A 21780-nucleotide genomic window follows, 5' to 3' on the forward strand; every position below is an offset into this window, starting at 1 on the left:
TTTAATAAAAGCTTAAAATTATTGATACATGTTTCTGATTCCTAAATAAAACAATTATTTGAATAATCATATTTTATTTCTTTCAAACATTATATTTGATATTGCCAAGGAAGCTGACCTTGTTCCGATAGAAAATAACATTTTAGCTCATTTCTAATTACACTTGGTTCTACATTTAGAGCGATCTGCGGTATATTTTGTTGCATTTCGTTCAAAACTCCATCAGTAGTTCTTTCATTTCTCTTCATAAAATTATGCAGATGCACACAAGCCATCACGACAATTTTTGCTTTCTCATTTTGTAAACCAATGCGTGAATGCAAAATTCTGAATTTATTAGATAAAATGCCAAACGCGTCTTCTACAACCATGCGCCCGCGACTAAGTCTATAATTAAAAACCCTCTCAGGTGATCCTTTTGCATGATATCCAGAAAACGGTTTTATTATATTCTGTGAGATGGGGAAAGCATCGTCACCGATGAAATAAAAAGGTACAGGTGTATTTCTCCCTTGTAATGGAATCGCTTGTGGCAGACTTAAAGTTCCATCTCGTATCATATCAAATAAAGTTGAATTTCGTAGAACTCCACCATCAGATATTCTGCCCTGACATCCAATGTCTACGTATAAAAAGTTATAATTGGCATCGATTAAAGCTAGCAAAACAATACTGAAATATGACTTATAATTAAAAAACTCAGAACCGCTATTAGTTGGACATAGTATACGTATATGTTTCCCATCGAGGGCACCTACGCAATTAGGTACATTCCATTTCTGCATGAAACTTCGAGCCACTGATAGCCATTCTCCATGTGTATTCGGCATCTGTAAAAAAAATTGTTTGTGATATTTGTGTGTTTAGTTCTAGTTATATGTATGTAAAATGTGTGTGAAGTTCCAGGTAGGGGAGAGTGGGTAACGGTGGATCAAGGGGTACAGTGGATCGAACGCGGCCTATATAATGCGCACATTTACACGATATAGAATTTTACGTTCTATTTTGTATTGCCCTTGACTCGCTACCGGGGTGCGACGGAAAAGTAAGTATGAAAGCAAAATATTTTGAAGTTTTAAAAATGTAATGCTGCAGTTTGTAAAAAGTATTTAATATGAATCAAAAGTCACATGGCGTCATCAGATATGACTATTTTTTTTTAAGAAAGGGAAATCCTTTCTTTAAAAAAATAGTCATATCTATAAACCTGAGAAAGGTAGCCCTAAGATTGCTATGGCAGTGTGTACCTTATTGATTTTGCTCAGGCTTTATTATAAAAACACATTCTAAAAGTGTTAAATTGTGGCAATATTTAGCTCTACAAAAAAGTTGATTCACTGTTACCCATTGCACTCTCCCCTACAGTATAAAATCAAATATTATAATTGTGTCTTGTACATGCCGTAACTGTGTGAATGTATGTGGTCTGTTTTGTTTTCTAATGTAGGTGTTCAGTTTCTAACTACCTAATGTGTTACGGATATTTTGTACTTACCCTTAAATAATTGGATAATGTAGACACCAAAGTTTGACAAACATCTAGAATTATTAAAGAAATAACTTGTGGAGACACTTTAAACAGTGTACCGAGTGAAAAATAAGAGTCTCCTGTAGCCAGGTATCTCAAAGTAATTGCTAGTCGATCGGAAGCTGACACAGCATTTCTCCAGCGGGTGTCAGTTTTTGATATCATGGGTCCAGTTAAATTCAGTAATATTTCAAATTCTTCACTAGAGATCCTTAGAAAAGTGTTAAATTTCGAACGAATATTTCTTCGGTTTATGTCGTCCCTTCTAAAATCTTCAAGTATCGGGGACACATTAGGCCTATTTCGAAGACTTGGTCTGACCCAATATCTTCGTTTGATTTTGCGGTTCTTTTTATGAATAATGACATACAACACTACACTTGCGATACACGCAACTATATCATAGTCCAACATCTTTCGATTCTACGTACACGACTAATTTCAACGAAAGTCACAACACTACTGCGTAAATTGCAACCGCGACTGCAGGCCGCCGGTAAAGCCGGCGGCAAAGTCAGCGGCAAGGCGGTCTGAAAGTCGGCGGCAAACCCGGCGGCATAAGCCGGCGGCATGTGTGGATGCGCCATAAGATTGCTATGGCAGTGTGTACCTTATTGATTTTGCTCAGGCTTTATTATAAAAACACATTCTAAAAGTGTTAAATTGTGGCAATATTTAGCTCTACAAAAAAGTTGATTCACTGTTACCCATTGCACTCTCCCCTACAGTATAAAATCAAATATTATAATTGTGTCTTGTACATGCCGTAACTGTGTGAATGTATGTGGTCTGTTTTGTTTTCTAATGTAGGTGTTCAGTTTCTAACTACCTAATGTGTTACGGATATTTTGTACTTACCCTTAAATAATTGGATAATGTAGACACCAAAGTTTGACAAACATCTAGAATTATTAAAGAAATAACTTGTGGAGACACTTTAAACAGTGTACCGAGTGAAAAATAAGAGTCTCCTGTAGCCAGGTATCTCAAAGTAATTGCTAGTCGATCGGAAGCTGACACAGCATTTCTCCAGCGGGTGTCAGTTTTTGATATCATGGGTCCAGTTAAATTCAGTAATATTTCAAATTCTTCACTAGAGATCCTTAGAAAAGTGTTAAATTTCGAACGAATATTTCTTCGGTTTATGTCGTCCCTTCTAAAATCTTCAAGTATCGGGGACACATTAGGCCTATTTCGAAGACTTGGTCTGACCCAATATCTTCGTTTGATTTTGCGGTTCTTTTTATGAATAATGACATACAACACTACACTTGCGATACACGCAACTATATCATAGTCCAACATCTTTCGATTCTACGTACACGACTAATTTCAACGAAAGTCACAATGGCGCATCCACACATGCCGCCGGCTTATGCCGCCGGGTTTGCCGCCGACTTTCAGACCGCCTTGCCGCTGACTTTGCCGCCGGCTTTACCGGCGGCCTGCAGTCGCGGTTGCAATTTACGCAGTAGTGTTGTGACTTTCGTTGAAATTAGTCGTGTACGTAGAATCGAAAGATGTTGGACTATGATATAGTTGCGTGTATCGCAAGTGTAGTGTTGTATGTCATTATTCATAAAAAGAACCGCAAAATCAAACGAAGATATTGGGTCAGACCAAGTCTTCGAAATAGGCCTAATGTGTCCCCGATACTTGAAGATTTTAGAAGGGACGACATAAACCGAAGAAATATTCGTTCGAAATTTAACACTTTTCTAAGGATCTCTAGTGAAGAATTTGAAATATTACTGAATTTAACTGGACCCATGATATCAAAAACTGACACCCGCTGGAGAAATGCTGTGTCAGCTTCCGATCGACTAGCAATTACTTTGAGATACCTGGCTACAGGAGACTCTTATTTTTCACTCGGTACACTGTTTAAAGTGTCTCCACAAGTTATTTCTTTAATAATTCTAGATGTTTGTCAAACTTTGGTGTCTACATTATCCAATTATTTAAGGGTAAGTACAAAATATCCGTAACACATTAGGTAGTTAGAAACTGAACACCTACATTAGAAAACAAAACAGACCACATACATTCACACAGTTACGGCATGTACAAGACACAATTATAATATTTGATTTTATACTGTAGGGGAGAGTGCAATGGGTAACAGTGAATCAACTTTTTTGTAGAGCTAAATATTGCCACAATTTAACACTTTTAGAATGTGTTTTTATAATAAAGCCTGAGCAAAATCAATAAGGTACACACTGCCATAGCAATCTTAGGGCTACCTTTCTCAGGTTTATAGATATGACTATTTTTTTAAAGAAAGGATTTCCCTTTCTTTAAAAAAAATAGTCATATCTGATGACGCCATGTGACTTTTGATTCATATTAAATACTTTTTACAAACTGCAGCATTACATTTTTAAAACTTCAAAATATTTTGCTTTCATACTTACTTTTCCGTCGCACCCCGGTAGCGAGTCAAGGGCAATACAAAATAGAACGTAAAATGCTATATCGTGTAAATGTGCGCATTATATAGGCCGCGTTCGATCCACTGTACCCCTTGATCCACCGTTACCCACTCTCCCCTACCTGGAACTTCACACACATTTTACATACATATAACTAGAACTAAACACACAAATATCACAAACAATTTTTTTTACAGATGCCGAATACACATGGAGAATGGCTATCAGTGGCTCGAAGTTTCATGCAGAAATGGAATGTACCTAATTGCGTAGGTGCCCTCGATGGGAAACATATACGTATACTATGTCCAACTAATAGCGGTTCTGAGTTTTTTAATTATAAGTCATATTTCAGTATTGTTTTGCTAGCTTTAATCGATGCCAATTATAACTTTTTATACGTAGACATTGGATGTCAGGGCAGAATATCTGATGGTGGAGTTCTACGAAATTCAACTTTATTTGATATGATACGAGATGGAACTTTAAGTCTGCCACAAGCGATTCCATTACAAGGGAGAAATACACCTGTACCTTTTTATTTCATCGGTGACGATGCTTTCCCCATCTCACAGAATATAATAAAACCGTTTTCTGGATATCATGCAAAAGGATCACCTGAGAGGGTTTTTAATTATAGACTTAGTCGCGGGCGCATGGTTGTAGAAGACGCGTTTGGCATTTTATCTAATAAATTCAGAATTTTGCATTCACGCATTGGTTTACAAAATGAGAAAGCAAAAATTGTCGTGATGGCTTGTGTGCATCTGCATAATTTTATGAAGAGAAATGAAAGAACTACTGATGGAGTTTTGAACGAAATGCAACAAAATATACCGCAGATCGCTCTAAATGTAGAACCAAGTGTAATTAGAAATGAGCTAAAATGTTATTTTCTATCGGAACAAGGTCAGCTTCCTTGGCAATATCAAATATAATGTTTGAAAGAAATAAAATATGATTATTCAAATAATTGTTTTATTTAGGAATCAGAAACATGTATCAATAATTTTAAGCTTTTATTAAAATAAAATAATTTAACCGAAAATATAAACATTTATTTTAGTTTTAAGTAAAGGCATTGCGTTTTTCGTCATTTTAATATGTAACCTTATTTTAATCTATTACACTATTTTCGGTTAAATTATTTGGTTAAATTATTTTCCAAGACTTGTAACAGACTGTCACTTGTATTGACATCTGGGCTATTTTGCATTTCATAGTCTGATTGAACAGAGTAAGAGCGCGAAGTTGAGGGCGACGGTGACATTGCTAACGTTGTAGGTTGGCCGGTGAAGTATCCTGGACGAACATTTTGATAACGAAGAGGCTGAGTAGTATTATGGCGCATCCACACATGCCGCCGGCTTATGCCGCCGGGTTTGCCGCCGACTTTCAGACCGCCTTGCCGCTGACTTTGCCGCCGGCTTTACCGGCGGCCTGCAGTCGCGGTTGCAATTTACGCAGTAGTGTTGTGACTTTCGTTGAAATTAGTCGTGTACGTAGAATCGAAAGATGTTGGACTATGATATAGTTGCGTGTATCGCAAGTGTAGTGTTGTATGTCATTATTCATAAAAAGAACCGCAAAATCAAACGAAGATATTGGGTCAGACCAAGTCTTCGAAATAGGCCTAATGTGTCCCCGATACTTGAAGATTTTAGAAGGGACGACATAAACCGAAGAAATATTCGTTCGAAATTTAACACTTTTCTAAGGATCTCTAGTGAAGAATTTGAAATATTACTGAATTTAACTGGACCCATGATATCAAAAACTGACACCCGCTGGAGAAATGCTGTGTCAGCTTCCGATCGACTAGCAATTACTTTGAGATACCTGGCTACAGGAGACTCTTATTTTTCACTCGGTACACTGTTTAAAGTGTCTCCACAAGTTATTTCTTTAATAATTCTAGATGTTTGTCAAACTTTGGTGTCTACATTATCCAATTATTTAAGGGTAAGTACAAAATATCCGTAACACATTAGGTAGTTAGAAACTGAACACCTACATTAGAAAACAAAACAGACCACATACATTCACACAGTTACGGCATGTACAAGACACAATTATAATATTTGATTTTATACTGTAGGGGAGAGTGCAATGGGTAACAGTGAATCAACTTTTTTGTAGAGCTAAATATTGCCACAATTTAACACTTTTAGAATGTGTTTTTATAATAAAGCCTGAGCAAAATCAATAAGGTACACACTGCCATAGCAATCTTAGGGCTACCTTTCTCAGGTTTATAGATATGACTATTTTTTTAAAGAAAGGATTTCCCTTTCTTTAAAAAAAATAGTCATATCTGATGACGCCATGTGACTTTTGATTCATATTAAATACTTTTTACAAACTGCAGCATTACATTTTTAAAACTTCAAAATATTTTGCTTTCATACTTACTTTTCCGTCGCACCCCGGTAGCGAGTCAAGGGCAATACAAAATAGAACGTAAAATGCTATATCGTGTAAATGTGCGCATTATATAGGCCGCGTTCGATCCACTGTACCCCTTGATCCACCGTTACCCACTCTCCCCTACCTGGAACTTCACACACATTTTACATACATATAACTAGAACTAAACACACAAATATCACAAACAATTTTTTTTACAGATGCCGAATACACATGGAGAATGGCTATCAGTGGCTCGAAGTTTCATGCAGAAATGGAATGTACCTAATTGCGTAGGTGCCCTCGATGGGAAACATATACGTATACTATGTCCAACTAATAGCGGTTCTGAGTTTTTTAATTATAAGTCATATTTCAGTATTGTTTTGCTAGCTTTAATCGATGCCAATTATAACTTTTTATACGTAGACATTGGATGTCAGGGCAGAATATCTGATGGTGGAGTTCTACGAAATTCAACTTTATTTGATATGATACGAGATGGAACTTTAAGTCTGCCACAAGCGATTCCATTACAAGGGAGAAATACACCTGTACCTTTTTATTTCATCGGTGACGATGCTTTCCCCATCTCACAGAATATAATAAAACCGTTTTCTGGATATCATGCAAAAGGATCACCTGAGAGGGTTTTTAATTATAGACTTAGTCGCGGGCGCATGGTTGTAGAAGACGCGTTTGGCATTTTATCTAATAAATTCAGAATTTTGCATTCACGCATTGGTTTACAAAATGAGAAAGCAAAAATTGTCGTGATGGCTTGTGTGCATCTGCATAATTTTATGAAGAGAAATGAAAGAACTACTGATGGAGTTTTGAACGAAATGCAACAAAATATACCGCAGATCGCTCTAAATGTAGAACCAAGTGTAATTAGAAATGAGCTAAAATGTTATTTTCTATCGGAACAAGGTCAGCTTCCTTGGCAATATCAAATATAATGTTTGAAAGAAATAAAATATGATTATTCAAATAATTGTTTTATTTAGGAATCAGAAACATGTATCAATAATTTTAAGCTTTTATTAAAATAAAATAATTTAACCGAAAATATAAACATTTATTTTAGTTTTAAGTAAAGGCATTGCGTTTTTCGTCATTTTAATATGTAACCTTATTTTAATCTATTACACTATTTTCGGTTAAATTATTTGGTTAAATTATTTTCCAAGACTTGTAACAGACTGTCACTTGTATTGACATCTGGGCTATTTTGCATTTCATAGTCTGATTGAACAGAGTAAGAGCGCGAAGTTGAGGGCGACGGTGACATTGCTAACGTTGTAGGTTGGCCGGTGAAGTATCCTGGACGAACATTTTGATAACGAAGAGGCTGAGTAGTATTACTAGTATCAAAATTCATCGAACCCATTCTCATTTCTGCTTCATAGATAATATTCTGGATTTGATGTTGTACTGTACACATCGTGTAATGATCCATCTTCCTCAACTTGCTACTTATATAGTCTGCAAATATAGCAGCATCATCGCGTTGCCTTGCATTAGACGTGATCTCCCTCAGTAATTGCAAAGCTTCATCAACTTCAGGTTCTCTCTCTATATTTCGCTTTCGTGAAGTCCTTGTCGAAGGTAGCGTAGTCTGGGGAGTGATATTATCTTGAGAAGACTGAAAATAAAAAGGAAATCTTATAAATAATTGCAAACAAGCTTCAATACTATATTTTGAATATATCCTATCAGTATGTAAATATTAAATAAAAACCAAGCTTATAAACATAACATGTATGTATAGTGTATACAAATAATTATGTAAGTTTAAGCTACATTTACTCAGTAAATAATTGATATTATTTCTTTATATATTTTTTTTCATCTTACATATCATACTTCATACTTCATACTAATATATACTAATATTATAAATGCGAAAGTGTGTTTGTTGGTTTGTCCTTGAATCACGCCGCAACAGAGCTACGGATCGACATGATTTTTTGCATGGGGATAGTTAAGGTCCTGGAGAGTGACATAGGCTACTTTTTATCCCGGAAAATCAAAGAGTTCCCAAGGGATTTTAAAAACTTAATCCACGCGAACGAAGTCGCGGGCATCAGCTAGTTGGCCATATATCACGTCCTCAAGTATTGCAAATGTCTCACCAGTAACCCTGTACACTCTTCACGAGCGCTTATTCCCGAATACTTCGCTTTCGGTAAGTGTTATGCCGACTACATAAGGTCAAAAACGAGAGTATGCTCGCCCGCGCTCCGTGGTATTATGTATTGTTACCGGGTTGTAGGTAGTAGGTATCTAAAATATTAATACGCGAAGCAAAAACTTTGTACCTACCCCTATTAACGAAAATATTGCATAATGAAATATGTATTTTAAATTTATTATGGTCGACCAACTAGTCTACTTAGGTAATTATAAGAATTTGATGGGTACTTACACTAGGTGTGTGGCTGTTCAGAGTCGGTACCGGTGCATTCTTGTCATTAAGAAATGATAACGCCTTATAAGCAAACCATTTCGGCAATTGAACATCAACCCGTCCAGATCCACTCCTTTTAGATTCTTCAAATTTGCGTTTTTCTCGAAAATAATGGCTAGATAAATTCTTCAGTTTTCTCTCAATTTCTGTTGATGCTATGTTGAACACAGAAGCAATATCCCTAACAGCATCGTTTCTTTTGTTGCGATTCTTGAAATCCATATGCCTTGGGTTCCACAATAGTTCATTTTCTTGATACTTTTCTATTAATAAAAGTACAGCACTATCATCCCAGTTAAATTCTGTCATTTTGTTATTTAAATGAATACGACAACACTACCACTCCGTATCGAAGCCGCAAGCAAACTGCCGCCGGCACCAAAAGCCGCGCGTGCCGCAGGTAAAAGATGCATGAGCCGGCGGCATGGCCGGCGGCCCGGCCGCCGGCCATGCCGCCGGCCGTGCCGCCGGGCATGTGTGGATGCGCCATTACTAGTATCAAAATTCATCGAACCCATTCTCATTTCTGCTTCATAGATAATATTCTGGATTTGATGTTGTACTGTACACATCGTGTAATGATCCATCTTCCTCAACTTGCTACTTATATAGTCTGCAAATATAGCAGCATCATCGCGTTGCCTTGCATTAGACGTGATCTCCCTCAGTAATTGCAAAGCTTCATCAACTTCAGGTTCTCTCTCTATATTTCGCTTTCGTGAAGTCCTTGTCGAAGGTAGCGTAGTCTGGGGAGTGATATTATCTTGAGAAGACTGAAAATAAAAAGGAAATCTTATAAATAATTGCAAACAAGCTTCAATACTATATTTTGAATATATCCTATCAGTATGTAAATATTAAATAAAAACCAAGCTTATAAACATAACATGTATGTATAGTGTATACAAATAATTATGTAAGTTTAAGCTACATTTACTCAGTAAATAATTGATATTATTTCTTTATATATTTTTTTTCATCTTACATATCATACTTCATACTTCATACTAATATATACTAATATTATAAATGCGAAAGTGTGTTTGTTGGTTTGTCCTTGAATCACGCCGCAACAGAGCTACGGATCGACATGATTTTTTGCATGGGGATAGTTAAGGTCCTGGAGAGTGACATAGGCTACTTTTTATCCCGGAAAATCAAAGAGTTCCCAAGGGATTTTAAAAACTTAATCCACGCGAACGAAGTCGCGGGCATCAGCTAGTTGGCCATATATCACGTCCTCAAGTATTGCAAATGTCTCACCAGTAACCCTGTACACTCTTCACGAGCGCTTATTCCCGAATACTTCGCTTTCGGTAAGTGTTATGCCGACTACATAAGGTCAAAAACGAGAGTATGCTCGCCCGCGCTCCGTGGTATTATGTATTGTTACCGGGTTGTAGGTAGTAGGTATCTAAAATATTAATACGCGAAGCAAAAACTTTGTACCTACCCCTATTAACGAAAATATTGCATAATGAAATATGTATTTTAAATTTATTATGGTCGACCAACTAGTCTACTTAGGTAATTATAAGAATTTGATGGGTACTTACACTAGGTGTGTGGCTGTTCAGAGTCGGTACCGGTGCATTCTTGTCATTAAGAAATGATAACGCCTTATAAGCAAACCATTTCGGCAATTGAACATCATCCCGTCCAGATCCACTCCTTTTAGATTCTTCAAATTTGCGTTTTTCTCGAAAATAATGGCTAGATAAATTCTTCAGTTTTCTCTCAATTTCTGTTGATGCTATGTTGAACACAGAAGCAATATCCCTAATGGCGCATCCACACATGCCCGGCGGCACGGCCGGCGGCATGGCCGGCGGCCGGGCCGCCGGCCATGCCGCCGGCTCATGCATCTTTTACCTGCGGCACGCGCGGCTTTTGGTGCCGGCGGCAGTTTGCTTGCGGCTTCGATACGGAGTGGTAGTGTTGTCGTATTCATTTAAATAACAAAATGACAGAATTTAACTGGGATGATAGTGCTGTACTTTTATTAATAGAAAAGTATCAAGAAAATGAACTATTGTGGAACCCAAGGCATATGGATTTCAAGAATCGCAACAAAAGAAACGATGCTGTTAGGGATATTGCTTCTGTGTTCAACATAGCATCAACAGAAATTGAGAGAAAACTGAAGAATTTATCTAGCCATTATTTTCGAGAAAAACGCAAATTTGAAGAATCTAAAAGGAGTGGATCTGGACGGGATGATGTTCAATTGCCGAAATGGTTTGCTTATAAGGCGTTATCATTTCTTAATGACAAGAATGCACCGGTACCGACTCTGAACAGCCACACACCTAGTGTAAGTACCCATCAAATTCTTATAATTACCTAAGTAGACTAGTTGGTCGACCATAATAAATTTAAAATACATATTTCATTATGCAATATTTTCGTTAATAGGGGTAGGTACAAAGTTTTTGCTTCGCGTATTAATATTTTAGATACCTACTACCTACAACCCGGTAACAATACATAATACCACGGAGCGCGGGCGAGCATACTCTCGTTTTTGACCTTATGTAGTCGGCATAACACTTACCGAAAGCGAAGTATTCGGGAATAAGCGCTCGTGAAGAGTGTACAGGGTTACTGGTGAGACATTTGCAATACTTGAGGACGTGATATATGGCCAACTAGCTGATGCCCGCGACTTCGTTCGCGTGGATTAAGTTTTTAAAATCCCTTGGGAACTCTTTGATTTTCCGGGATAAAAAGTAGCCTATGTCACTCTCCAGGACCTTAACTATCCCCATGCAAAAAATCATGTCGATCCGTAGCTCTGTTGCGGCGTGATTCAAGGACAAACCAACAAACACACTTTCGCATTTATAATATTAGTATATATTAGTATGAAGTATGAAGTATGATATGTAAGATGAAAAAAAATATATAAAGAAATAATATCAATTATTTACTGAGTAAATGTAGCTTAAACTTACATAATTATTTGTATACACTATACATACATGTTATGTTTATAAGCTTGGTTTTTATTTAATATTTACATACTGATAGGATATATTCAAAATATAGTATTGAAGCTTGTTTGCAATTATTTATAAGATTTCCTTTTTATTTTCAGTCTTCTCAAGATAATATCACTCCCCAGACTACGCTACCTTCGACAAGGACTTCACGAAAGCGAAATATAGAGAGAGAACCTGAAGTTGATGAAGCTTTGCAATTACTGAGGGAGATCACGTCTAATGCAAGGCAACGCGATGATGCTGCTATATTTGCAGACTATATAAGTAGCAAGTTGAGGAAGATGGATCATTACACGATGTGTACAGTACAACATCAAATCCAGAATATTATCTATGAAGCAGAAATGAGAATGGGTTCGATGAATTTTGATACTAGTAATACTACTCAGCCTCTTCGTTATCAAAATGTTCGTCCAGGATACTTCACCGGCCAACCTACAACGTTAGCAATGTCACCGTCGCCCTCAACTTCGCGCTCTTACTCTGTTCAATCAGACTATGAAATGCAAAATAGCCCAGATGTCAATACAAGTGACAGTCTGTTACAAGTCTTGGAAAATAATTTAACCAAATAATTTAACCGAAAATAGTGTAATAGATTAAAATAAGGTTACATATTAAAATGACGAAAAACGCAATGCCTTTACTTAAAACTAAAATAAATGTTTATATTTTCGGTTAAATTATTTTATTTTAATAAAAGCTTAAAATTATTGATACATGTTTCTGATTCCTAAATAAAACAATTATTTGAATAATCATATTTTATTTCTTTCAAACATTATATTTGATATTGCCAAGGAAGCTGACCTTGTTCCGATAGAAAATAACATTTTAGCTCATTTCTAATTACACTTGGTTCTACATTTAGAGCGATCTGCGGTATATTTTGTTGCATTTCGTTCAAAACTCCATCAGTAGTTCTTTCATTTCTCTTCATAAAATTATGCAGATGCACACAAGCCATCACGACAATTTTTGCTTTCTCATTTTGTAAACCAATGCGTGAATGCAAAATTCTGAATTTATTAGATAAAATGCCAAACGCGTCTTCTACAACCATGCGCCCGCGACTAAGTCTATAATTAAAAACCCTCTCAGGTGATCCTTTTGCATGATATCCAGAAAACGGTTTTATTATATTCTGTGAGATGGGGAAAGCATCGTCACCGATGAAATAAAAAGGTACAGGTGTATTTCTCCCTTGTAATGGAATCGCTTGTGGCAGACTTAAAGTTCCATCTCGTATCATATCAAATAAAGTTGAATTTCGTAGAACTCCACCATCAGATATTCTGCCCTGACATCCAATGTCTACGTATAAAAAGTTATAATTGGCATCGATTAAAGCTAGCAAAACAATACTGAAATATGACTTATAATTAAAAAACTCAGAACCGCTATTAGTTGGACATAGTATACGTATATGTTTCCCATCGAGGGCACCTACGCAATTAGGTACATTCCATTTCTGCATGAAACTTCGAGCCACTGATAGCCATTCTCCATGTGTATTCGGCATCTGTAAAAAAAATTGTTTGTGATATTTGTGTGTTTAGTTCTAGTTATATGTATGTAAAATGTGTGTGAAGTTCCAGGTAGGGGAGAGTGGGTAACGGTGGATCAAGGGGTACAGTGGATCGAACGCGGCCTATATAATGCGCACATTTACACGATATAGCATTTTACGTTCTATTTTGTATTGCCCTTGACTCGCTACCGGGGTGCGACGGAAAAGTAAGTATGAAAGCAAAATATTTTGAAGTTTTAAAAATGTAATGCTGCAGTTTGTAAAAAGTATTTAATATGAATCAAAAGTCACATGGCGTCATCAGATATGACTATTTTTTTTAAAGAAAGGGAAATCCTTTCTTTAAAAAAATAGTCATATCTATAAACCTGAGAAAGGTAGCCCTAATGCCGCATTTTCATTAGGGGACATTTGTAGCGCGACTCTGTCGCTCGACACGAAATTCACGTGTCTCGCGCGATGTCGCCCGACGTCGTCCGACGTCGCTTGGGACATTTACGGGTCGCGCAACTTGTCGCTAGTCGATGGTCTGCGAGCGTCGACGCGCGCGACTTTCGTGTCCCTCGACAGTCGCCGGACAGGCTTTGAGTGGTGAAAACGTGTGTCGCTTTGTGTTGCGAAAATGGCAGTAGTGTGGTCCAACGAGAATATATTGACCCTGATCGAGATGTATCAAAATTCGCAATTATTGTGGGACACTTCACATCGTGATTATAAAAACAAAATTAAAAAAAATGATGCATGGGAATCTATCGCGACTACATTAGATATACCTAGAAAAGACGTCGAGGGAAAAATGCATAACTTAAGGTCTCAGTTTCTCAGGGAGAGAAAAAAAATTGCAAGCTCAAAATCCACTGGAAGTGGAAGTGGGGATGTTCACAAAAGTACCTGGTTTGCGTATGATTCGCTGCTTTTCCTAGTAAAAGGGTCGACAAGTTCAGGCAGTATGGACACTATGAATACTCAGGTAAGCTCCCGTTAATATTGTTTCTATTTTTTTTATTTTGTACCAGTTTACAAATCATTTTTTTTTGTGCATCACTGGATATTGAACTATAGTGTTATATATTTTTGGAATCTACTCATCATTTTCTAGTTGATGATAGTATACTTAATCTCATTTTCGAAAAATTTTTTCAACTTCAGTCTTTAATGCGGGACCATAGTCACCCCATCAATTTTTTTTTAATTTTACTAGCCTATGTAATAAGCTAAGGATTCTAACAATACCTCATTCATAAAAACCGTTCAGGCGTATAGAAGTTATGGTGGAATATAGGAACTCACATACATACATACATACTTGAACCCTGAAAACAATATACTCCTTTTTTCAAGCAGTCGTATAAAAATACAGCTTATATTCTATAGATAATCTTCCTTTGGTAATAAATGCACAATTAAAATCTCTGTAGTTTTTTATACAATTTATTTTTATTTCTTGTCTTTTGTTCTTCGCCTGCGAAACTGTGATTTAATGTTTGTTTTACACTGATTTTTTCCTTTTATAGTCATCCGAAAGTTCGGTGGCACTCGAAGAAATACCAGTGGCATCGCAAGTATTAACGCAACCACCAGAGGCATCAACGTCGCCGCCATTACCAACTCAACCAATACCGGTGCCGCTTCCAAATACTCAAAATAAAAGGAAAAAAGATGATCTGAGTGAGGTATATGAAATAATGAAGAGCGCAAAAGCCAGGATGGATCAACCAAAAGACGAATTTCAAGTTTACGCCGACTATGTAGCTTCTGAGTTAAGAAATATAAAGAATGAACATGCTGTGCTACAGGCGAAGTACTTTATTAATAATATCTTATTAGAGGCTAGGATGGGAAAATACAACTATGCAGAATACCAAACGGGAAGTAATTCAAGCCATACTCAAAGTTATGGATACCGTTCTGCTCCTCAACAGTCATCCTATTCGACAAATTCTGTTAATGATGATATAGTAACTGCTAATGCTTCTCATGTTAATAATGATAATGAAGCACCAACTGCACCAACTTTCACAGAATTACGACAAATTGAGAATATTGAAGAACTAGTTTCCCACTTTGAATCAGAAACGCAGAACAAAGAATAATTATAATACTTATAATAATACTAATAACGTTGATTTTCTGTCACTTAAACATAGATTTTTAAAAAATAATAGTTAATAAATACTTAAAAATAATGAAAACTTATTAGTTAGTAGTTTTTTTTATATGATGCTAAGTTTATTATCATTTATTCCTTGGTCTTTAGCCCAAAGCTATAAAAAACATCATTCAAATTTCTTGCAGCCTATGATTGAATAGTTTGCCATGGGACACTTCCTTGAGCACTGCAGAAATATTCAGCAAAGAGGTTTCTTATTGTCTGAGCGGATTGAGGAGGAGGTCTGCCTTGCCTACTTAAGTTCCTCATATTATTATTTGTCAACTCCCTTCGCCACGAACCTTCCACAACATTATGACCAGCGTCTTCTAAATCAAATGTGGTATTTGGTGTATACCTCGCGGTTGAAGTTGTATTACGTCTCAGGAAATTATGTAGGTACACGCAAGCCATTACAACTAATTCAGCATTTACTGGACGTAATGGGATAGCTTTACGAAATACGCGAAACACTACAGACATAATGCCAAAAACATTTTCAACAATTCTTCTTGCTCTTGACAGCCTGTAGTTGAAAATCCGCTTTAAGCTTCCCTTTTCATGAATGCCGGGGTAGGGCCTCATCATGTTTTCAGAAAGTGCAAATGCACTATCTCCCACTAGAACGTATGGTATTTTCGGACCACCTTGGACCAGTGGCTCAGGATCTGGTAAATTCAGTTGCTCTTCATTAAGTGCTTTATAAAATGTAGTCTCCTGGAATACTCCACTGTCAGACGACTTCCCTTTTGCACCACAATTAACATATACAAAGTTATACTCAGCATCCACAATTGCTAAGAGAACTAAGCTAAAATTCTCTTTGTAATTATAATAATCACTGCCAGAATTGGGTGGCGCTTCTAGTAACACATGCTTTCCATCTATCGCTCCGATGCAGTGAGGAAAATTCCATAATATTTCAAAATTACGAGATTTCTCTTTCCATTCATTTACATCGGTTGGCGTCTGAAATACAAGAATAATATTAATAAATTAACATACAATATTAAGTATCAATATAAAATTTAAAATACCAATATAGTTTACCGTAACCCTTACTTACGGTAAACGTTTATGGTATTATTACTGTAAGTAAGGGTACATGAGATTAAATAATATTAAATACTTACTTTAACAAAAGAATTTAATGCCTTTATCAATTCTTTGCAAACTTCTGGTATAGTATGACAAATTACTGATTTTGACACTCTAAAAGTATAGGACAATGAACCATAACTATCGCCAGTTGCCAAGTATCTCAATGTTATAGCGAGTCTGATGTGAGGGTCGATAGATTTCCGAAACTTTGTATCTTGCTTGACTACGGCCGGCCCAACCATATTTAAAAGTATCTCAAAATCGGTTCTAGACATTCTAGTAAAATTTTCGAAAGATCCATCGCGCATTCGAAGACTGGTTATTAAACTTGAACTTTCCCTTTGGAGCAAATATTCCCGGACCCACCACCTCTTTTTTTTACGTTTTGCTAATGTCTTCCGAATAATTATGTAAGCTGCACTGAACAACACTACTTCCTCGGGCGACATACTGATCACGACTGGCCAATGTGAACGAGTCATATGTCGCGGGACATTGTCCCACAACTTTTGCAGAGACAACTACGTGAATGTCGAGCGACAAGTATCTGCGACATGTCGCCTAGTGAAAATGCGCCTTAAGATTGCTATGGCAGTGTGTACCTTATTGATTTTGCTCAGGCTTTATTATAAAAACACATTCTAAAAGTGTTAAATTGTGGCAATATTTAGCTCTACAAAAAAGTTGATTCACTGTTACCCATTGCACTCTCCCCTACAGTATAAAATCAAATATTATAATTGTGTCTTGTACATGCCGTAACTGTGTGAATGTATGTGGTCTGTTTTGTTTTCTAATGTAGGTGTTCAGTTTCTAACTACCTAATGTGTTACGGATATTTTGTACTTACCCTTAAATAATTGGATAATGTAGACACCAAAGTTTGACAAACATCTAGAATTATTAAAGAAATAACTTGTGGAGACACTTTAAACAGTGTACCGAGTGAAAAATAAGAGTCTCCTGTAGCCAGGTATCTCAAAGTAATTGCTAGTCGATCGGAAGCTGACACAGCATTTCTCCAGCGGGTGTCAGTTTTTGATATCATGGGTCCAGTTAAATTCAGTAATATTTCAAATTCTTCACTAGAGATCCTTAGAAAAGTGTTAAATTTCGAACGAATATTTCTTCGGTTTATGTCGTCCCTTCTAAAATCTTCAAGTATCGGGGACACATTAGGCCTATTTCGAAGACTTGGTCTGACCCAATATCTTCGTTTGATTTTGCGGTTCTTTTTATGAATAATGACATACAACACTACACTTGCGATACACGCAACTATATCATAGTCCAACATCTTTCGATTCTACGTACACGACTAATTTCAACGAAAGTCACAACACTACTGCGTAAATTGCAACCGCGACTGCAGGCCGCCGGTAAAGCCGGCGGCAAAGTCAGCGGCAAGGCGGTCTGAAAGTCGGCGGCAAACCCGGCGGCATAAGCCGGCGGCATGTGTGGATGCGCCATAAGTTCACCCATCAATGTTTCAAATGTCCCTAGTGTAAATCTTTCCCGTAAAATAGGATGTACCCAATACTTTCTTCTTTTATTTTGCCTTCTGTACCACCACCACCACAACACAACAATTTCGTCGTCCATTGTGGGCACAGGTCCAAATTCAACTGAGGTGCTTTAAATGTGAACACTCTGTCCGGTGTCCGGTTTCCGGCAGATCTGCCGGTCCGGCATAGTGGGAACCCGGCCTAAATCGTCAAAAGTGGTTGTTGTCATTCGAAAATAATTGAAGAACTTTGATCCGTCACTTCTAAGTTCACCCATCAATGTTTCAAATGTCCCTAGTGTAAGAGCTAGTTCAGACATGGCGGATTCCGCGCGGATGCAAATCGCGCGGTTGAACCGCGCGGATCCTAATTACATTAGCGCCTTACAAATCGTTCATACCTGTCCGCACGGATTGACAATCCGCGCGGCTCAACCGAGAAAATGAATTCGCGCGGTCGCCGCTCGGTTTTATTTACTTGACGTACCTAGAGGGCGTTCAGTTGCTCCGCGGAAGCCGCGCGTATCGGACGGTGACAATGGATCGCTTCGACACCGAGCTATTCATCGATGAGGTGGAAAAAAGACCTGCTTTGTGGAACATCCAATGTGCAGAATATTCTAACAAAACGATTAAAAACGGAGCTTGGCAGGAGCTGGTGGAGATTTTTGGAGAAAATGAGGATTCTTTGGAAAAGAAGGTTCTTTTTGGTCAGTAGACATTTAATTATACATTTTACCAGGGTAGTTTACATGTTTTGTAATAGACAGTCCACCCCAAATAACTGAAATGTGTATAACGTTGTTTGGCGGTACGTAACGAGCGCGGGAAAACTATCACGTTACCACAGTAACGTATAGCTATTAACTGTAATATGTACAACCCACCAACGCGACGCGCCATCTTGAGTTTAGTTATTTGGCGCGAACTGTAACAATTTTAATTTCATATTTTCGTGTCTTGCCATTCTACACGACCCTCATTCACAAAGTAATTAGCATATTTGTCTCTAATGTTTAATGATGATGGTGTACCCCTTCCTGCATGTAATGTAATAAGATTACTCATTGGCGCAGTATGTAAAGTATCTTCATACTGTATACCATCTCTAGTTCTAACAAAATTGTGTAGCACGCAACAGGCCTTTATTATGTCTTCGGCAAAGTCTATATTCACGTTTATAGGCCTATGAAAAATGCGCCACTTGTTTGCCAGAATTCCGAAAGTGCATTCAATAAAACGTCGAGCTCTTGATAACCTGTAATTAAATATTTTTTTTTCATATGATAGCCCTTTACCTGCATAGGGTCGCATTACATTTTCGGATAAACCAAACGCTTCATCGCCAACTATGACGTATGGCAATGGTTTAGGATCTGTTTCAGATATTGGTTTAGGTTTTGGTATGTGTAATGACTTTTCTATTAACCTTTTATAAAATGCTGAATTTTTAAAAATTGCAGAATCACTACTTTTTCCGTAAGATCCGATATCTATGAAAGTAAAACAATAGTTACTATCACAAAGTGCCAACAGTACTATGGAAAAAAAAGTTTTGTAATTATAATACAAAGAACCCGAATCTTTGGGTTTTGTAATCCTTATATGCTTGCCATCTATGGCGCCTATGCAATTGGGAAAATTTGCATATTTTTCAAAATCTTTAGCTATTTTCTTCCATATATCTTCGCTGGGTTCAGGCATGACGTTTTTTGTGACTTTTTCCCACAGAGTTTCACATACTTCACGGACAATTCCTGTGATTGTAGATTTGCCAAGACGAAAGTTGTAATGTAGTTCTCCAAAGGAACAACCAGTACCCAGATATCTGAAAAATAAAATATTAATCTGTATCGTTTTGAAAGTCTGCCGGGTCCGCTAGTTAAAGCATAATGAGTGTCTTGAATTACCTAACCGCTACTGTATTTATATTTGTTAAAGATAGTGATTTCTGTTCCAGGTGTATCATTACAAAAAAAATGGAAGAACATCCGTGATGCTTATAATAAGGAATTCAAGAAAGGCAAATCAATTCCTTCTGGTTCTGGTGCATGTAAAGGTTCAAAATACATGTATTTCGACCGGCTTTCTTTTCTTCAGAAGACGATAGAAAACAAAGAAACTATCACAAACATAGATGAAGCCAAAAATGAAGAAATTCGGAACATTGACCAAAAGCTAGATAATTTTGTAAATGCACGTGAAATACAACCGGTACCCAATAAAAGGAAGAAAACTAAAATTACTTCAGAAGAGCGATTGGCTAACATATTAGAAAATAGTATTGAATCAAGAGATAAAATACAAAGACAAATACAAGAAAGTATGTCAAAGCAAGATGATGATGATAAACTTTTTTGCATGTCATTGTATAAAGAGTTAAAGAAAGTTCCAGAAAATAAACGATTGGCTACTAAAATTGAATTGCTCCAGGTAATACAGAAAGGGCAGAAATTACCATCGCCTATTCATATCACGAGCCAGCAAAACACGCCTAATGCAGTATTTTGGCAAAACCAACAATATTCAAACCCACAAGGATATTTCACTGGATATTCTACAATAGTACCAGGAGAGTCTCCATCGCCTTTATCATGCAATAGCACTGACGATTCACAGTCTTCTATAGTACAAAATATATATTCTGACGTATAAAATAAATATCTTACCTTAATGTGATCACGAGTTTTTCTTCTGGGGACACGCTTGACCTCATATGGGTATCATTAGATTCAATTTGTTTACTCATCATTTCTAATAATTCATCAAATGAATTTATCGACATTCTCAAATAATTGAAGAATTTTGGTTCAAAACTTCTTAATTTTGGATATAAAGTCTGAAACTGACCATGAGTAAACCGATCGCGTAATATTGGATGCACCCAATACTGCCGTTTCTTCTTTCTTTCTTTTTTACGGAGCAACAAGTACACACATATTGCTTCTTCGACTTCCATGATTGGACTGTCACCCTATGCGAATAACGGCACTCCGCATGTACATCCGCGCCTGTCTGAACACTTGCGTTTAGAACCGCGCGATTTGCATCCGCGCGGAATCCGCCATGTCTGAACTAGCTCTAAATCTTTCCCGTAAAATAGGATGTACCCAATACTTTCTTCTTTTATTTTGCCTTCTGTACCACCACCACCACAACACAACAATTTCGTCGTCCATTGTGGGCACAGGTCCAAATTCAACTGAGGTGCTTTAAATGTGAACACTCTGTCCGGTGTCCGGTTTCCGGCAGATCTGCCGGTCCGGCATAGTGGGAACCCGGCCTTAGAGTTGATTGGCAGAATCTCCCTCCTGTTGTATACAACGGTGTCACTATTCCCTACTGTGATACTGTTAAAGATCTAGGCTTACATCTTGATAAACAACTATCATGGTCTGTGCATGTCAACGTATTGAGTAGGAGGATGTTTGCGACTATTAGGTCATTGCGTCGCCTGCGTTCTGTTCTTCCAATTCCGACCAAAGTTATGTTGGCACATTCTCTTATTCTCTCTATTCTTGATTATGCGGACGCAAGCTATCTTAACCTGACCGAGGACCAACTGAACAAACTTGAGCGTCTTCAAAATCTCGCTATTCGGTTCATATTTGGCTTACGCAAATATGATCATGTATCTGAATTTAGACTAAA

The 21780-nt window shown here is 37.2% G+C and overlaps 10 protein-coding genes across 12 annotated transcripts; 5 read left to right on the forward strand and 5 right to left on the reverse strand.

Annotated features, from left to right (window-relative positions):
• Nucleotides 1-40: 40 nt before the first annotated feature.
• LOC120636890 lies at nt 41-2869 on the reverse strand. Of its 2 annotated transcripts, none has more exons than XM_039908450.1 (2): nt 2387-2869; nt 41-830 (listed from the first exon to the last, which is right to left on the reverse strand). In XM_039908450.1, exons 1-2 carry the CDS (start codon nt 2831-2833, stop codon nt 90-92), a joined length of 1188 nt encoding a protein of 395 aa, XP_039764384.1. In that variant the 5' UTR covers nt 2834-2869; the 3' UTR covers nt 41-89. The 2 variants fall into 2 exon arrangements, with proteins under 2 accessions (XP_039764384.1, XP_039764383.1); XM_039908449.1 differs by lacking the exon at nt 2387-2869 and adding an exon at nt 1496-2112.
• Nucleotides 2870-2875: 6 nt separating this feature from the next.
• Nucleotides 2876-4950, forward strand: LOC120636891. Its single transcript, XM_039908452.1, has 2 exons — nt 2876-3495; nt 4161-4950. Exons 1-2 carry the CDS (start codon nt 3049-3051, stop codon nt 4899-4901), a joined length of 1188 nt encoding a protein of 395 aa, XP_039764386.1. The 5' UTR covers nt 2876-3048; the 3' UTR covers nt 4902-4950.
• A 360-nt stretch (nt 4951-5310) lies between these two features.
• LOC120636892 lies at nt 5311-7380 on the forward strand. Its single transcript, XM_039908453.1, has 2 exons — nt 5311-5925; nt 6591-7380. The coding sequence occupies exons 1-2, from the start codon at nt 5479-5481 to the stop codon at nt 7329-7331; spliced, it is 1188 nt and encodes a 395-aa protein (XP_039764387.1). The 5' UTR covers nt 5311-5478; the 3' UTR covers nt 7332-7380.
• A 1779-nt stretch (nt 7381-9159) lies between these two features.
• On the reverse strand, nt 9160-10707 carry LOC120636901. The gene is made up of 2 exons (XM_039908464.1): nt 10399-10707; nt 9160-9615 (listed from the first exon to the last, which is right to left on the reverse strand). Exons 1-2 carry the CDS (start codon nt 10705-10707, stop codon nt 9160-9162), a joined length of 765 nt encoding a protein of 254 aa, XP_039764398.1.
• On the forward strand, nt 10674-12472 carry LOC120636898. Its single transcript, XM_039908460.1, has 2 exons — nt 10674-11156; nt 11940-12472. Exons 1-2 carry the CDS (start codon nt 10806-10808, stop codon nt 12417-12419), a joined length of 831 nt encoding a protein of 276 aa, XP_039764394.1. The 5' UTR covers nt 10674-10805; the 3' UTR covers nt 12420-12472.
• A 104-nt stretch (nt 12473-12576) lies between these two features.
• Nucleotides 12577-18093, reverse strand: LOC120636888. The gene is made up of 2 exons (XM_039908447.1): nt 17476-18093; nt 12577-13366 (listed from the first exon to the last, which is right to left on the reverse strand). The coding sequence occupies exons 1-2, from the start codon at nt 17920-17922 to the stop codon at nt 12626-12628; spliced, it is 1188 nt and encodes a 395-aa protein (XP_039764381.1). The 5' UTR covers nt 17923-18093; the 3' UTR covers nt 12577-12625.
• LOC120636894 lies at nt 13772-15571 on the forward strand. Its single transcript, XM_039908456.1, has 2 exons — nt 13772-14345; nt 14890-15571. Exons 1-2 carry the CDS (start codon nt 13998-14000, stop codon nt 15466-15468), a joined length of 927 nt encoding a protein of 308 aa, XP_039764390.1. The 5' UTR covers nt 13772-13997; the 3' UTR covers nt 15469-15571.
• Nucleotides 15582-17117, reverse strand: LOC120636885 (protein ANTAGONIST OF LIKE HETEROCHROMATIN PROTEIN 1-like). The gene is made up of 2 exons (XM_039908443.1): nt 16658-17117; nt 15582-16493 (listed from the first exon to the last, which is right to left on the reverse strand). The coding sequence occupies exons 1-2, from the start codon at nt 17105-17107 to the stop codon at nt 15672-15674; spliced, it is 1272 nt and encodes a 423-aa protein (XP_039764377.1). The 5' UTR covers nt 17108-17117; the 3' UTR covers nt 15582-15671.
• A 351-nt stretch (nt 18094-18444) lies between the features above and the next one.
• On the forward strand, nt 18445-20808 carry LOC120636897. The gene is made up of 2 exons (XM_039908459.1): nt 18445-18839; nt 20090-20808. Exons 1-2 carry the CDS (start codon nt 18668-18670, stop codon nt 20782-20784), a joined length of 867 nt encoding a protein of 288 aa, XP_039764393.1. The 5' UTR covers nt 18445-18667; the 3' UTR covers nt 20785-20808.
• On the reverse strand, nt 18846-21215 carry LOC120636893 (protein ALP1-like). 2 transcript variants are annotated; one of them, XM_039908455.1, is made up of 3 exons: nt 20799-21215; nt 19559-19957; nt 18846-19387 (listed from the first exon to the last, which is right to left on the reverse strand). In XM_039908455.1, exons 1-3 carry the CDS (start codon nt 21086-21088, stop codon nt 19075-19077), a joined length of 1002 nt encoding a protein of 333 aa, XP_039764389.1. In that variant the 5' UTR covers nt 21089-21215; the 3' UTR covers nt 18846-19074. The 2 variants fall into 2 exon arrangements, with proteins under 2 accessions (XP_039764389.1, XP_039764388.1); XM_039908454.1 differs by having other exon boundaries at nt 18846-19957.
• Between the last annotated feature and the right edge of the window lie 565 nt (nt 21216-21780).

The sequence above is a fragment of the Pararge aegeria genome, unplaced genomic scaffold, assembly GCF_905163445.1.
Source record: "Pararge aegeria unplaced genomic scaffold, ilParAegt1.1, whole genome shotgun sequence".
NCBI classification, from domain to species: Eukaryota; Metazoa; Arthropoda; class Insecta; order Lepidoptera; family Nymphalidae; genus Pararge; species Pararge aegeria.

Excerpts from the sequence above, each read along its gene's own strand:
- LOC120636892 (XM_039908453.1), top strand. The coding sequence starts at position 5,479 with ATGTTGGACTATGATATAGTTGCGTGTATCGCAAGTGTAGTGTTGTAT. Across the intron at positions 5,926-6,590 it reads CATTATCCAATTATTTAAGG|ATGCCGAATACACATGGAGA; the intron begins GTAAGTACAAAA and ends TTTTTTTTACAG.
- LOC120636890 (XM_039908450.1), bottom strand. The coding sequence starts at position 2,833 with ATGTTGGACTATGATATAGTTGCGTGTATCGCAAGTGTAGTGTTGTAT. Across the intron at positions 831-2,386 it reads CATTATCCAATTATTTAAGG|ATGCCGAATACACATGGAGA; the intron begins GTAAGTACAAAA and ends TTTTTTTTACAG.
- LOC120636885 (XM_039908443.1), bottom strand. The coding sequence starts at position 17,107 with ATGACTCGTTCACATTGGCCAGTCGTGATCAGTATGTCGCCCGAGGAA. Across the intron at positions 16,494-16,657 it reads CATTAAATTCTTTTGTTAAA|ACGCCAACCGATGTAAATGA; the intron begins GTAAGTATTTAA and ends CTTGTATTTCAG.
- LOC120636897 (XM_039908459.1), top strand. The coding sequence starts at position 18,668 with ATGGATCGCTTCGACACCGAGCTATTCATCGATGAGGTGGAAAAAAGA. Across the intron at positions 18,840-20,089 it reads GGAAAAGAAGGTTCTTTTTG|GTGTATCATTACAAAAAAAA; the intron begins GTCAGTAGACAT and ends TTTCTGTTCCAG.
- LOC120636901 (XM_039908464.1), bottom strand. The coding sequence starts at position 10,707 with ATGCATGAGCCGGCGGCATGGCCGGCGGCCCGGCCGCCGGCCATGCCG. Across the intron at positions 9,616-10,398 it reads TGAACAGCCACACACCTAGT|TCTTCTCAAGATAATATCAC; the intron begins GTAAGTACCCAT and ends TTTTATTTTCAG.
- LOC120636888 (XM_039908447.1), bottom strand. The coding sequence starts at position 17,922 with ATGTTGGACTATGATATAGTTGCGTGTATCGCAAGTGTAGTGTTGTAT. Across the intron at positions 13,367-17,475 it reads CATTATCCAATTATTTAAGG|ATGCCGAATACACATGGAGA; the intron begins GTAAGTACAAAA and ends TTTTTTTTACAG.
- LOC120636894 (XM_039908456.1), top strand. The coding sequence starts at position 13,998 with ATGGCAGTAGTGTGGTCCAACGAGAATATATTGACCCTGATCGAGATG. Across the intron at positions 14,346-14,889 it reads TGGACACTATGAATACTCAG|TCATCCGAAAGTTCGGTGGC; the intron begins GTAAGCTCCCGT and ends TTCCTTTTATAG.
- LOC120636893 (XM_039908454.1), bottom strand. The coding sequence starts at position 21,088 with ATGGAAGTCGAAGAAGCAATATGTGTGTACTTGTTGCTCCGTAAAAAA. Across the intron at positions 19,958-20,798 it reads AAACTCGTGATCACATTAAG|ATATCTGGGTACTGGTTGTT; the intron begins GTAAGATATTTA and ends TTTATTTTTCAG.
- LOC120636898 (XM_039908460.1), top strand. The coding sequence starts at position 10,806 with ATGACAGAATTTAACTGGGATGATAGTGCTGTACTTTTATTAATAGAA. Across the intron at positions 11,157-11,939 it reads TGAACAGCCACACACCTAGT|TCTTCTCAAGATAATATCAC; the intron begins GTAAGTACCCAT and ends TTTTATTTTCAG.
- LOC120636891 (XM_039908452.1), top strand. The coding sequence starts at position 3,049 with ATGTTGGACTATGATATAGTTGCGTGTATCGCAAGTGTAGTGTTGTAT. Across the intron at positions 3,496-4,160 it reads CATTATCCAATTATTTAAGG|ATGCCGAATACACATGGAGA; the intron begins GTAAGTACAAAA and ends TTTTTTTTACAG.